The sequence below is a fragment of the Calonectris borealis genome, chromosome 4 (assembly GCF_964195595.1).
Source record: "Calonectris borealis chromosome 4, bCalBor7.hap1.2, whole genome shotgun sequence".
NCBI lineage: Eukaryota > Metazoa > Chordata > Aves > Procellariiformes > Procellariidae > Calonectris > Calonectris borealis.
The window spans coordinates 79134775-79151296 of record NC_134315.1 but is presented as its reverse complement, the minus strand read 5'-3'; the positions used below and the strand labels follow the sequence as shown (position 1 = coordinate 79151296).

Genomic DNA, 16522 nt, shown 5'->3' with positions numbered 1-16522 from the left:
GCCAAGGAATTTATATCACAGTCAGAGGATTCTTTTGCTGAATTAACCCCAGCTCCCTCTGACCCTAAGAAGTCATAAACCATCAGGATACAGCAGAGGGAGAATGTGCTATAGTGTTTCAGCTGACCTACAGAGCGCTGTCTCTGTCATGCCAAGGCTGGAAACCCAGATGATGAATTACAGAGCAATATGCTAGGTTCAGATGCAAACATCAACCCCTTCCCTCTATACATGCACATGCAGACATGTTCGCTCACCCCAAACCAGCTCAGTTTCTGCAAAAGGCCAACTACTGTTAGGGCTCATTTACAGAGTCTTACTCTAAGATAAAAGACGGAAGAAAATTGCTTGTCGAGGAAGCATGCATACATCTGTGAGTAACAATATTTAAGAACACATGCTGCATATCAAATAAAAGCCAAAAACCCATTGAGCTTCTCTTTTTGTATATGGATTATTAAGCATATAAAAAATACAATTCCAAAGCAGAACCAGGAAGGTACCCAAGAACCTCAAGTTTTATAAAGAACAGCTTTATAAATTAAAAAAAGAATAAAAATTGATACACAACTCTCTTTTAAAGAACTCTGCCCTGCTTTATTTTGTAAATACAGAACAAAGCCTCTTATTCAAAGTAGCTAATGAAACAAAGTCTAGCTGACCACATGCACACAAAATGGGATAACACCGATGTCTGCACCAGGACCTCAAACATAATCAGCTGTAATCACTAAGACATGAAGGTCTTCGCAATATTTACACTTCTGGTGTACTGCTTAGTTGCAGCAAAAGCTTAGCCCCCCCGCTGAAGGCTTATTCACAAAGATGAATCATCTCTTGAAAACGGACAGTGGCTGGTTTTTTCATTTCTAGCTCACAATGAAAAGTGATACTTTGAAGTCTGACTGAAAAAAAAAAGGAGGGCACAGTTTTGAATTGATTAATTCAAAACCACAGAATTTAATAGATACCAAGAGCATGAAGTATTCAATACTGCAACATTTAGAAACCAAACATCCATCACTGAACAAAATAAGTTTGTGGCCCCACTGTTTGATGAACTGAAAACTTCTTACTGCTCAGAAAATCCCTGCATTTTCACAATGCAGTGAACTTTATTACTAAAAGCCATCAAATGAGTACTCAACTTTTTTTGTACTGTTTGCAGCTGACACCGATTCCCTTCACCAACTACCTTTACTTTCTTTGGAAATGATGCAAGCTATTCCTCAGAAAGCTATGCTTCCTCAGGCCCACTGAACACTGGACAACAATTTCCTCTTGTGATTAGTCTGCATATATTATGATCGTGAGCAACTTGGCTGAAGTCTTCAGGTACAGCACAAGTCAAAACCACCTTTCCAGAAGTACAACATGAATCTAACTATAGCATTTTCTCACCAAACCTCACATAAGGCATTTTGCCATATAACTTGTAGATTTTTTTTTTTTAAACCACAAGTCACAACTTAGCAGCAACTCCCCCTTTTTTTTTTATTCTTTTTCCCACGTTTCATCAGGATGTCAAGAAATGGTCAGGAATCATAATAGAATGACATCAAAAACAATCATGAAAATGTATTTCAGTTGATTCTCACACAATTTTGTGAATCACAAAATTCTCCACCAAAACTGTGATTGATATCACAATAGCAGCTAGACTGGAAGAGGAAAGGATCAGACTTTATTTATCACAGGTCATCATAAATGAATTTAGCAAGGCATTTTTCCTGCATTAGTAACTCTCTTTAAAATGAGTGCTTCTAGCTTTTTAGGTAAAGAAAGAGGCCTTGAAAGTTTCCCTCCTTCTGCAGAGTTATTCTTTCATAAGTTGTTTTCACACTGCGTATTCCCGTAACTCCAATCTGTGTCATATCCTGGCAAGGTGGTTTCTCCCACCGTATTTAATTTACAAACGTACTGGAAATCTTCAGTGTCTTTCTACTTCAAGTAAGTTCAAAATGTCACAGTTTACTGTTTCTCGTATAATAGTGACTACAAATTTTGCAAGGCTCTATAGTCAAGGTTAGAGGTCTCTGGTGTGTGGTTTCATGAAACTCACCTCAGCCTAACTCCTAAATTTAGGAAAGCCTGCTTGAGAGAGCTGAAACATTAAATGTAACTGGTAGCAGTACATGAGTGAAAAGCGTTTTCACTCAGACAGCTATAAAGCATTTTCCCCAAGAGCTTCCCATATCTGCACAATCAACTTGAAAAACTAGGGCCCTTCTACTGTGTGCAAACTGATGTATAACATCGACAGTATACAGAAAACATACCTAATGTTTAAGGAAAGGGCCTGTGAAATAAGAAAAAATAAAAGCACCACACTAGAGTAAAGGCAATAAAGCAGACCTGCCTCCAAAAAACATTGGAATGTGAATCCAGAGATTTTAATGAAGAATTAGGGTAACATTTTGATATTCCTTTAAGCATTTGGGGGGGGAGGAAAGGGGGAATCTATAAAAGTCCTAATTTTCATGAAAATCTAGTAAGCCAAAATATCAGAAAATTCAAGGGTAATGTAGTTCCTCCTCATGGGATGGCAAGGTGAAGGTAAAGAAATATCCATAATTAAAACAGCAAAATAACTTCATGAAAAAAGTTTACACAGATTAGAAATCAAGGCAGTCATATTCCTAGAAGCCTGGACTGATGTGCTGAGTGACTAACAAACAATACTATTGAATTGCTTCCTTTTACATCTGTCTACCTGATTCATTAAAGTACAGCCCAGGTGGATAAGTGGTTGGTCCTTCCAAAAAGGCACGGTCCTCAAGGGTTCTCTAAAACCTCATACCACAGGAGTGATGGAGGTTTTTTTCTTCCTCTCCTCTGCATCTTCAGGAAGTCAAAAAAAAAGAAGAGAAACCCACAGGTTACGGGACAGAAGACTGAAGAGAAAGACAGAACAGGTGAGATTGTGCAGGAAGGACTTTGAAAGGAGTTGATAAGGTGGAACTGTGGAAGAAAGAAAAAGAATAAAAAGGAGGAATGGACAGAACTGCTGCATTGTGATTCTGGGTCTTGCCAGCTTTGACTTTCAGTGTCTTTTGTGTCTATGACTATAAGTATACGTGAACCACCTGAGCAGAATGCATATACAGGCTTATACGTGTATGGTTTTATACAGCTGCTATGAGGGATAAATGTTCCAAACATGGAACTTAGTAAAGAGTAAGAGCTAAAGATAAAAGGCAATTTTAGCCTTTTTTCCTGACTGCAGGACCACGTTAAAAATTCGCTAATGTCTATAGCACTCAAATCCAAAAATCTAATATATCAAAAACTAGTTGTGCTGGTTTTGGCTGGGATAGAGCTAATTTTCTTCATAGTAGCTAGTATGGGGCTGTGTTTTGGATTTATGCCGAAAACAGTGTTGATAACACAGGGATGTTTTCGTTATTGCTGAGCAGCGCTTACACACAGTCAAGGCCTTTTCTGCTTCTCACCCCACCCGCGAGGAGGCTGGGGGTGCACAAGAAGTTGGGAGGGGACACAGCCAGGACAGCTGACCCCAACTGACCAAAGGGACATTCCATACCATACAAGGCTGGGGGAAGAAGAAGGAAGGGGGGGACGTTCGGAGTGATGGCGTTTGTCTCCACAAGTAACCGTTACACATGATGGAGCCCTGCTTTCCTGGCGATGGCTGAACACCTGCCTGCTGATGGGAAGCAGGGAATGAATTCCTTGTTTTGCTTTGCTTGCGTGCACAGCTTTTGCTCTACCTATCAAACTGTCTTTATCTCAACCCACGAGTTTCCTCACTTTTACCCTTCCGATTCTCTCCCCCATCTCACAGGGGGGGAGTGAGTGAGCGACTGTGTGGTGCTTAGCTGCCAGCTGGGGTTAAACCACAACACTAGTAAAACCTGTAATCTTAACAGGTGGTCTTGATAGACTGAAGCAATTAAGACTTTTCCAAACATAGTAGAAAACCAAATGATTAAAAACACCAATTCTGTCATGTCCCTGCAAACCAAATTTGCTTATGCGAAGTGAATGGAATGTCATAGGAAGGCTATTCGTTAACTGATGCTTTGACTGCCAAAGGCAAATCTATACCATTATATGTTGGAAACAAATTATCACAAAGAAACCCCTTTCAGTTGCCTGCCACTTATTTGGATGAAAGCGTAAGTTCACAAAATTAAACCTATCAACATGACAACATGACTAATTTATTTTCAGTGTGTTTACAGAAGCACGTATAGAACATGATAGGGAAACAGTAAGGCAATCTGGGTGGCAATATAAAATAAATTACATAACTCAGACCCAGGAATATTAGGAGATTAGCAGAATAAGTCAGATGTTGCAATGGAAAATAAATTTTGAGTTAAAGCATACTCAAGGTAGAACATTCTAATTTGGGTAACGTGCAGATTGTGATAAGGTCAGAAGTTATATTAATATGAAATCAGAGTTTCAAAACACCTTAGCAGCCACAGAGATGAATGAACTCATATTGTATATACATGTATATAACTATTCATATATATATCTCTCTCTCTCTCACACACACATTCATACATAATTACAGTTGAGAATAGAATCTGGTTTTACATATTAAGCAGGTAAAATGTCTGAAAAAGATGCTGTGTTATGCCTACCTGTAAATTTGCATTTCTGTTTGTAGCTAGACAAATTGTGGACATACTTACAGATACCTTGTTATATATTTAGAAAGTCTTCCCTGTTTATTACAATAAACAACACTGTACCTGTGTGGCTTCGAATATGAACTCTCAGTGTTCCATTGCTTGCAAACTTCTGTCCGCAATATGGGCAAATCTTCTCTTTTTCTCCTGTGTGAGTCTACACGGGATGGGGAAAGACAAGAATGAAAGCTGCAGCATAGCTTTAAAAGAATTGAAACATGGAATATTTTGACCACTATTGTATCCATTATATATTTTATACGATCACATCAGGCATAGATTCTAAGGAATTAGCTATAGGTGTTCTTTCAATTTTCTTCTAAAATTTCTAAACAAATCTCATTATTAATGGCAAAATAAACTGGCTTTTCAGCTCCTAAGTTTACTATTTCCTAAATAGTTACTATTAAAAATGCCCAATTCACCTTTGTGTATTTTCATGATTGCAAGAATAAGACACCTGTTTTTCAGTTTGATATCTGTGAAAGTGGTTTCTCAACCAGCAAACAATAATTTGGTTACCTAATAAAATTAATCTTCACAAATGGGTCTGTTTTTAAAAGCTTTTAATTTCACAGAATTTTATTACATTATGAAGTGTAGTGAAAATAGTTTACCTAACCTAGTATAACTTTTCCTGTGGCAAACTTGAACTGGAGCTTTAAAAGATCTCTATGGAGATTTGTGCATATGATTTCTGACTGCCACATATGAATGGAACTCAGCCATCAGTTCATCTGAAGTATGACATACAACAATCCTTCGAACTGCAAATTCTCAGTGATTTCAGTCAACACAAATTGCATACTGGATCCTATCTAGTTTGTAATAAATGCTGGAATCAGATTGCATTTAGAGAATTGATCACAAGAAGTATATTGTAATTGTCACTAACACGAAATCATGCACTGAGCTTGTCTTTTGAAATCAAGCTTTTAAGGCTAGAATGCCTTGCTGATAGAAGAATTATTTCAAAAATGGAGAAAAAAAATAATCACAAACTCTTCCATCCAACCTGTGTGGTGAACAGCAAGACCACCTTGAAGTAAGTTACATACACAGTTCTCATCATTTTTCACACTGTACTTTCAATGCCTAATTCTGAACTGAAGATTTATCAGCCTATTGAGTAACTTTTCCTTATAACTGTGACTGCTCTTTTAGTGGAGAATTTTGGATTACTTCATTTATAAGTGTTAACTTAATCTAAATGGGATAGGAAAGATAACAAATAAATTATACGTACAGCTGACAATTTGGGTTTCAAGCTTTGCATATGACTCTTCAGATAGGGAAATTAATTCTTATTTTTATGAAAGACATTGAAGTGATATAAAATTTTTCATTACAACATAAAAACCTTATCTCACATAGTACATATTATGCTGCAGCTCAAGGAAGAGTGAATGAGATATCAATTCAATACTGGACTTGCATAGTTTTCATTCCCTGACATTAGGAATACGAACATTAAATCCCTCTTGATTAGGATAGAGTTCTTCAGAAATCACTTATATCTCTAACAGCAACATTGGGAGATAGCAGACAGACAGCTATTAATTCATTCCAAACAACAACAGCAACAACAACAAAAAGGGATTTCCGGGAGCGATACAACTACAAGGCTCACAAACATACAGCTAGTCCTAGTCTGACAGCAGCACAAACCAGTAACAATTACAATTAAGAAGGAATAGGGATAAACGATAAACAGTAGCTGCTTTCCATTAAAATACAAATACATATATGTATATGGCCGTTTTTAACGTGAAATAGTTAAGTCATACTGAATTTTTCAGAAAGGAATCTGAGGAACAGAATTTTAAAAAATTATGCAGAGCTCATCAATGATTCCAGGTAATATTTTTGATTTTTGGATCTTATGATCTATCTTGGCAAGATCCTTCACAAAAAGTTAATCTCAGATCAACATATCAGTATTATAGGCTAGGTGTGTTACTCAAGTGATTAAAACAGTAGATAAGGATGAAACGTAAGGATTGTACGTCTGAAAAACAATCTGTTTTTTTCCAAACCAATCACTTTGTCTAATGAAAGATACTATGCCTTCCTAAAGTCTTGCTCCCCAAGAACATAATCAGAAACAAACTGCAAGTTTATTTTGTATACCCTTTATTTTTGAGTTCCTTAGACCAATATATTCGGGCTTGAAAAACAAATGTTCTTTCATACTCCTTATTCTAAAGTAATATAACAGAAGAGAGGAAGAGTATCCTATAATATAAAGTTCTCTCCCTATTTCAGCAAAACTCAACAGATTTCAGAGGCTGAACAACTGATGAACCAGGTTATTTGAATCTCAATCATCTCATAGTACATGTACTGAAAAGTACCAACAAGGCAACCCCATGTCATTCTAGTTCTTCTAAAGCACAGCTGAAAATCTTCCACTAAGTGTATCTGGGAGAAATACATTTTCATTATACAGTTATGTCACTCAATCACAAGAAACTTTATTTTCCAGCAACCATAATTAGTAAGTAACTTAATGCATATTAAATATGAGACAAGCAACATTTAAAACAGACTGAAGACAGAGACAGACAGCAAATGCATTTACATACATTTAACGGAAGACCAAGACCTTTAAAAGATCACAAAAGAAACCAAAGAGACTTTGTTCCTAGTTGGTTCCATTACTTTTTGCAATCTGTAAACATGTTAAAAATCAAACACTTTAAGGAGGCAGTGCTGTCCACTACATTAGAGAATTCAATAGTCTGCTATCTGCCAATAATTTGATTTAGGCTCCAAAGATGTGTGCTAGTTCCCACACCTGTAAGAGACAGTAGGGTTGGAGAGACATTGAAAGACTCCCTTACATTTTTTCCTCAATTTTAAATATAGATTTGTGTTGTAATGCACAGTACTCACCATAATTATGTGCTGCAAATATTGTACCAAGTAACTCAGTTACACTCACTTTTGTTATTACAATTTTACATGCACATATGAAGTGCATACTACATGGCAAATAATACATGCACTCTCACAATCTGCATTTCATGGCAACACCTGAGCTGATTCTCCTCAGCTGATTTGTTCTTGATTCAATTATTTTCTTCACATTTCTTCCCTGTAACGTAAATCTTACCTCAGGCCAAACTAGTGCGCAAGCTTTCTTCTAAAGTTTACCCCAATTCCATTGTAAAGATCGGTGGAAAGAGGTATGGTAAGAGCAGTGCAGCAAGTCCCATCGGGCTACACACCTGATGCTGGAGTACCTACACTGGATTTATAAGTATGCACCTGCTGCTGATTCTGCATGCCACCAATAATCCCACTATTGTAATAAGCATTTTAGAATGTTAAGCACTGTCACAGATTTCTACTGAAAAGCCAGAAATGCAGAAGCCTTAAGTTTAGTCACAACCTTAAGGGCACAGAAGGAATGAATATGATAGAACTGATTCTACTCACTTTTTTATGACTCTTCAGGACTGAGGGTGTCACAAAAGCTTTGTCACAGAGATCACACTTGTATTTCTTATGTCCATCGTGTACAACTTGAATATGAACATTTAATGTGTCCTTTCTTTTGAAAGTAGCATCACAATGATCACACTTGAAGGTTCTCTCACCTTATAAAGAGAAAAACAAGGTTTAAAGATACCAGATTTTTGTGGAAATACACTAATGTTTATTGTTTCAGAAAAATGAATAAAAGCAACAAGGACAAATGAAAAGCTGGGTCCTGAGAACAGAAAAAAAAGAAATATCACATCAGGTAAAAATGTCATTGGGAAATTAAGAAAGTAGAAAGCAGTCATCACAACAACATAGCCAGAATTGTGATATTACATTCTATAGCCAGAGGTGAAATAGCAACCAGTGGAAATGGCTTCCAGTGAAACAGAGCACAGGTTTTATCAGCACTTCCAGTAATAGACTCTTTTTATGGTATCAAGCAAAAAGATGAAATAGGCTTCATCTTTTGAAACTTAAATGGTAAGACATCTTCCTGAATTTAAAAGAATTCTCAAAACAAGAAATACTTGCTTTGAGTAATCTATCTCATCCACATCAATAGAGGCAAACTCATATGACAAAGATGAAGTGATTTTTAAGTGTTATAGCAGTATTACTGTTCAAACTCAGGTGATTTGGTTGAAGGTTATGGCAGAGGCCACGTTAATATTGCTAATAGTTTTAAAATTCAATGAATTACCTAAGAGAGGGGAAGAGACATTGTATTCTGAAAATCTGCATACATCTCTTGGGTGTGGGGGGGAAGTGATTCTTCAGAGAAATCATTACAATGAACCTTTTCTCTATCATTACTGTGAATGCAGAAAAGAATATTCTCTTCCATTTGTTAACTTCTTGATTAAAATTACAAGTTAAACATCCGCAACATGGCATTCATTCAGAAATCCACAGCCTAAACTGGGAATCAGGTGCCCATATCCCAAAAAGCTTTCCAAGCAGTTACATCACAAAGAAAGATCACCATAATCTAAGGACTATCCTCCATTTCTTATTTTTCAGGACACAGGTCTGATCTGCAGCCTCCTGATCCATATGAATAAGATACAGACTTGTATAAGCACAAGCTACTTTTTCCAGTAGCAATGATGCACATGTAGAGGTACACTTATTTCCTTATTAATGCACATGTAGAGGTACACTTATTTCACTTATTAATGAGCTATAGCTCATTAAAGGATAAAATCATCCCAACCTTGGTCCCAGTGCAAAGGCCAATATGAATGGAAATTGATTTCATTATGTTGCATATTAAAGCCGATTTGATGCTACATGTTGAAGCACCAAAAAACTTTTTCCTTTATTATATATTATACATGTAATACATGCAAGTGAAGCTTATCAATACAGTGGTGCCTGAAGTACTCACAGACATTCCAAAGCCTAGTTAACCTGCTTCTCTCCCTCATAACTCAACCATAACTACCCCCACCCCCCACCCCAAACCTCTCATTCTCTGTTGGTTTGGAAACAAAAGTGGTTTTGTCTTGGGTGACACAAGAAGGTGTTAGAGTGTAAGTTGTCTTATCCTAAAATACTTTCAGTGTAGCTATCCAGAAAAATTTTCAAAGTCAACAGGGATGTAATTTAATATGCTGTTATGTGGATTTTTAACACTGATACTGCTTCTAACTGTTCAGTGAATCACTTCAGTCCTCATCTTGGGAACATGAGACTACCCTGCTAACAAAGTGAAGTCATTACTATTTTTACTAAAGTAACATGCACTTTTCTACTGCTTCAACAAAGGAAAAATATTCAAGTAATTTCTTTTAAAAGTTACTTCTTATAAGAACTTCTAGACTTCACGGATTTTTTTTTTTTTTTAGGTAGTCATTTGTTTCTTTCCGTCTCTTAATAACTTAGCTCCAAGTCTGAAAATAAACTGAAAAAAAGGAAGCAATACCAGACATAATTTGAACAAATTGCCATGTCTTCTGAAGTAAGAAATATTTGTATGATTTCCATAAATTTACATGATATCATTATGGTTTAAGACACAATTCAACATTTGTTGAGTTTCAGAAGGATTTGTCCTTTTTGGTAAAGTTTTGTTTGCAACCTTTCCTATCATTTTCAGTACTGCACTTCTATTATGATTTGAGAAGATAAATGACTTTCAAACAACAACAAAAAATAATAAGGTAGTAAAAGATCAATCAATTTTCAAATAAAAAACCTCCAAAGTCAGGGAATTTCAGAACTAACATACTGTTCAACCATATCTCCTCTGTGTGTACACATTATAATACTCTTCAACTATATATAGTTGCAATGCCAACTATGTATTTAGCCAAGTCCTGGCTTCAGTTTAGCAAAATTTTTCAACATGCAAAGTAATGGGAAGCCTAGAATTGAGTATTTTTTCAAATGTTATCCTGGATGAAGGCAAATAATCAGTGTTTCTCCTCAGCTTCCTTATTTAGCAGAAACCCTATTCTCATTGTAGAAGAGCCATCAGAACACTATCTCCACTCACAGTTGTGTCACTGTGAGTGAACAGTCTGTATGTCTTGTCTTTTTATTTTAAACCATAGACAAAGATACATGAAAACTTAATTTAAAAAAAAAAACAAACACATTAATACACAACTATGGAAGGAGTTTCAGAAGGTTCCTCAACTTTAGGCATAAAGCAAAAGTCTAAATCACTTGCAACAAGATATGAGTACTAAAACTCCCTGAGCAGCTCTGGAAATCCTCTTGTAGAAGACTGCAGAAAAAACAGAGCTATGCAACCTATTTAATGATACCTCATTGTTGTGATAAAGAACAAACAGATTTCATATGGTAAATGTAAGAACATGCCTGTTGCTTAAGAACTATCACTGCCAAAAACCAACTCTTTCTACTGCCTTTGGCAGATAAGAGTAATACTAAAGTTACCAAATAAATTTCTAATATTAATTTATAAGAAGTAAAGAAAGAATTTTCCATGGAAAATACATCCATGTATTTTCAGTCAACAGGTTTGCACTGTGCTAGATCAAGAGGTTTGTTACAAAATAAAATAGCAAAAGATATACATAGATTCTCTTCAGGCCTAGGCACTCTAGATAATGGAAGAAAACAAGAAAGTGTATTATCATTGACTTCAGCTCTTGAAACCACTGAAGGAGGGAAACTTTTTCAGACTACTTGACATGAAACTACGATATCAAGATCTGTAAATGCCTCCAAAGATGGAAACACAGCACTGACACAATATATCCTACAGTGGTTTCCCCCACAGATACACAATATAATGTGAGTGTCTTTCCTGGGACTGGCTTTATCTACTCCACTGATGCACTCTGCTTATGGCAAAACAAGATAATGAAAATCAGGGCTACTTGTGCTTTACTTGAAATGAGCAATCTTTAGTACCCACTTCTGCTGACGCCTGTAGAAACAGCCAATTAGTATTTCTCTTACTAACAAGCATTCTGCATGTAGATTTTTACTCTGGAAAGCAAATATATATAAAGGATGATGTCCTTCTCAACAAATGCCATCCTGTTCACGCACGTCTCCACAATCCTAGACAACTGAATGACCCAAGTGAGAATGCTCAGGGTTACTCATTCTTGTTAGCCAGGTCTCTTAGGGCCTCATGAGCTAGTATTACCCAAGTATGAGCTACCATACACTTATCATGTATCATATATCCTTCCTAAACACTACAGCTGAGAATAAAGGGTTAGCCCCAGCGTTGCCAATGACATAATGAAAACACAGTTACTAAAAGTATTACCAGCAGCATGCCTAAGAGAAAAAGCTTATCTTACTCTCAGAAAACAAGTTATGTTTACACAGCTAGAACCTAGGAGAAAAAAAGAGAGTTTGGATTTTTTTTTTTTATTATTTGTTAGACATATTTGATCTTGAATTTTGAAAGCTATATCCATGATGCCTTTTCCAATTTCAAGACGGGAACACCTGAAAAATGAGTTTATGAAATATAATTTTCTTCCAGTAAATTACATTCGTAAAATAAAATTTAAGTCATTCTACATCATTCTGCAGAGTGCCTGCTTCTAACACAACAAGGGGATACTGAATTTTAAAAAAACATATGATGTAGGCTGAACTTCAATTTTTCCTAGAAGTTTCAAGCTTCACAAACAATTTTTTCTTTCCTATAGCACAGAACAGTAAAGCCAGCTAAATACATCTAGAGATTCTGGTTTGTTTCTCTCCTTTCTTTAGAGAACAGGTATATTTCAGTGCTATGAGAGCGACTATCATCCAGCTGTGGCAGGACAATGCCTATAATTCTGAGTTATTTCAAATATGAGAAACTCATTATCATGGCAGCATAACTTGTCAGTCTCAGAGGTAGGTCATAAAGGGAAGAGTTCTACATTTTTTCACTGGGAACACAAGCTCTTCTCAGACAACAGCAGAGCCCCTTGTTTTAATCACAGCCTTGAACTAAAAACAGTTTATTCTTCAGTTCATCCTAGTAACGACTTTCACTTTTCACTTTGCTATTGGTCTGTCAACACTTCTTTTATAGGAGTACAGACAAGAGAGATGCAGTATGACTATAAAAGCTTTGCTTATATTCTGCTGTATTAAGGCTTCCTTGTTAAGTTGAGCAGTTGTTGGTTTTTTTTCTCCCAAAGTAGGAAAAAAAGGTTTAAAAATCTTCCCTGTGATTAATAAAAATAGCAAATATTAACGGTTTAAGGCTTTGACGCATTTTGGAGACAGTTTTAGCAAAGATTGCAGAAGTTACCACCTTCAAACACCTACTCTGCCCCTCAGCAAGACATGTCTCCTTTTGCACCAAGGAGGACTCACTAGACAATGTCTGTGCTGCTGCAGTTCACTGTCTGATATTTTTAATATTTGCTTAAATAGTGGTGGTTCAGGAACAGCTAAACCTGCCACAAATCACAAGCCTAACTCAAAGACCTCAAATTTCCTGAGCTTCCATCCTCTGGAAAAAAAAAAAAGGTCAAAGTATATGTTTTTAGAGAGACCTTTACCAAGCCTACAATTCTGCATACTGTGAATTACTGCTTTTGGATATCTTGCAAATGCTTGGTTCTTTAGAATACACAAGTTTTTAACTTTTTCCCCCCATCATTTTTAATATTTAACATTGGAAGAAGATTTTACAAAATTCAATGCTTTGTGAAATTGCAGAAGCTTTGGAAGATAATTGTAAAAGAACAAACTAAACACACCAGTCTAATAATTCATCTAACAGAAACACTGTTATACTGGATTAAAAAAAGAAAGGTTTGTAGTTGTTTTAATTATACCAACGTAAATATTCTCCAAATCAAAGTTTCTTCTAAGCTACGAGGATTTTAGACCATGAATATTTTCTAAAATCTAAATTGCTGACATTCACATGGTTGAATGGTAGTTTAGGGCTCTGTAAATATCAAAGACGGAGAAAATTCCACCAAAAACAAATCTTTACACAGTCAGTTAAAAAACAGTACAGAATGCCAAGAACAAGTTACTCATGAGCGAAAATGGCCACAACATTCCTCTGAGCTGCTAGTTCTATGTCAGAGGCAGGAAACATTAGCCTGGACTGGCACAGGAGAGAATCTCAGTTTCAAGCTCTAAACCGGATTACCTACAAAAGCCGAGTAAACCACCAAGTTATCTCTGCTTCCACTTCTCCTTTCTTAAAATGGAGGTGACACTATCACACTTAATGCAGAAAGAAATCTCTTGTCATTAGACCTCAAACCATTGCTAGATTTTCTACAGCATATTTGGATTTGCATTTAAGTGCATTTTAAAGACAAGGTTTGAATTTGGTTCTGAATTTTCTAACTCCCTGGGGTTAGAGTTGAATGTTAAAACTAATTTAACATAGCAAGTTGCATATTGGAACAAGGTGCCATATGTCTGTTTTTCTCAGTCAAATGTGAGAACTGAGGAAGTTCTTCTTCCTCTCTGACTTAGCACTTACTGTTATGGATTAACAGATGTCTTTGTAGAGAGAATGGCGTTCGGAACAAAGCTTTGCATTCCTCACACTGGAATGGTCTCTCTTCAGAATGGGTCTGCAGATGAAAGACAACATGTCAGAGGAAAGGGTCAGGGAAATCAATTAGCTGCCATTACAGTAATTATAGCTAATTTTCTAGACTGGATTCAGGAGGGGATATCATAGCAGTTGGAAACATCAGGGGATGAAGAATTAAAACAATCATTCTGCCATTATCCAGAATCCTGAACGTCAGCATAGCAGCTACCTACTAAATATACCTTCCCAGTCCTCAGAAGTGTTACATGAGGTGTGCATGTAAACAGAATCAAAAACATAGAATAACCAGGAAAAAAACCTACAAGGCTCAGTTGTATTGCTTCATCAGTACTAACACTGGCCTTAAGTACCTACTCATATGAATAAATGCTTTGAAATCAAACACATGTACACAAACCCCTTTTTCTCAGTTAAGTTTGAAGGCAAAACTGATCTGATTATCTTTAGATAGTATCTAAAATTTGGCAAAGAAAATTTCTCAAATCATGAGACTAGTCTCACATATCCTTGTTTCAGCTTCTTGTATTAAAAGTAAAAAAAAAAAAAGAAAAAAACAAAACCAAAAAAACATAGAAGCATCAGTACTGAGATTTTTGTTTCCTGTAGAAAAATTCATTGTAGCTGAGAAACAGCCTCAAAGCCATAAGTAAAATAAAAGGCTAGGCTTGGATGAATCTCTCAAACTGCAGAGTTGCTGAAGCAGGTTTCTTTTCTGGAGCTTAGGAAACATCCAGCTTCATTCTACTTCTGTAAATTTCAAAGTACTTCCCCTGTTTCCTAGCGTTATTGAGTGCTGTCCCACTGTAAATAGTAAATTAATCTGTACAATTTATTATCTACCCAATTTCCTACTATTTTTGCGGAGGAAATGAAAATTTTTAAAGCATCAGTGTCGAAACATTGTATTAGCTCACAAGGACCTTAAGTAGAAGCTGCATGCCAAGAGGAAAAGGGGATGGACAGTAAGTGTTTTACAATATGCACGAAATTAGGTAAATGAGTTAATTTTGTAGACTAAAGGTAAATATTAGCATAGTACATACTTACATAATCTATTTCTCCTATTCATAATACCACATGACATTTACAGCTATCCCTTAAACTACAGAGGAAAAAAAGGGACTGTGGGGAGTCAGCATAATTATTTAGATGTAGACTGAGGGCCTTGAACCTAGATTGTTTTTAACACAAATGTCCTCTTACATACACAACGGTACCAAAACATTAGAGTACTTGCAATGGTATATAGAGGCTTTGGATTCAAAGTCAATTCCTTGACCTCAGCCTATGCCACTTAAAGCAAAAAGGCAACTGGAGCACCATCAAATGTGTGGAATATACCACACGTTGCATAAAATCCGCTGAATGTTTCAGTCCAGCTTCTACAGGTTTACATCACAGTTTGCATTAGTTGACACCCTGCTTTGCAGTTTCAGCAGTCAGGCCAAGGATTGACAGGACATGAAGAGACTGAACTACCTTCTCACCTCAACAGGTGGTTCCTCCAGAACAGGGTTGAGACATATTGACGAGACACTGTGGGGAAGCTCGCAGTGCTGCTGTCTGTGCTGTACCTGTTCTGTGGATAAATAGAAGGGTTCAGTCTCTAGGGCTGTCAATCTGGCACCTTTCACGAGCGCAAAATTCATGTTGTTTATTTAAAAAATGCCCTGTTTTAGAACACTCACCACTTGAGTGATAGTTCTGAAGAGCACAGTGATTTGTACAGAATTCCTTCTTAGCATCTGTTTGACAGTTCTCCTAGTCTTTTGGTCAAAATACAAGTATTCATCTCCGCATCTTAACTTCACTACAAATTAAAAATACCTAACTGGGCATACCCACATGCAACAGTACACAGATCATCTGCCTCTTTTGTGAATGGTCCAGAAACAAGCTAGGTCTATTACAAAAAGCCATGCAAATCTCAATGACCCCAATATCCCCCCAAACGAGTATATTAGTTCTAATAGTATCCTTTCTTGTCCTACTAATAGGTTCCAGATCAGAGATGGCTTCCATTCAGTCAGAGCAGGGGACAGCCATACGATCAAAGCAACTGAGGATGGGCTCTTATGGACTATTTCATGGCAGCCTTTCCCACCATAGCATTTGTGAAGGCTTAAACTCAGCCCAAGGCTACTTATTCCCAATAGAGAAACTGAGGGAATACAGTTGTTTCAATTCATTATGCTCCCCAGGACCAAATAACCCTGGATTAACCATAAACCCTTTAAAATCCTGTGTCTGCTGACCTATTTCTGATCACTGTCACATCCTCATGTTTTATTCTCTGAACTCATCCTCTATACATCGCAACAAAGGAGCAGATGGAACAAAAACTTCGCTTCCT

At 36.6% G+C, this 16522-nt stretch overlaps 1 protein-coding gene across 1 annotated transcript in view; it reads right to left on the bottom strand.

Moving 5' to 3' along the window:
* The window catches only part of PRDM5 (PR/SET domain 5), an 87068-nt gene that overhangs the window by 30421 nt on the left and 40125 nt on the right, over positions 1-16522 (bottom strand). Inside the window, exons 11-14 of the mRNA XM_075150254.1 lie at positions 15657-15743; positions 14092-14185; positions 8106-8266; positions 4728-4821 (exon numbers count right to left, since the gene is read on the bottom strand). Of these exons, the coding sequence (XP_075006355.1) occupies positions 4728-4821; positions 8106-8266; positions 14092-14185; positions 15657-15743 (436 nt within the window). The remainder of the gene's footprint in view (positions 1-4727; positions 4822-8105; positions 8267-14091; positions 14186-15656; positions 15744-16522) is intronic.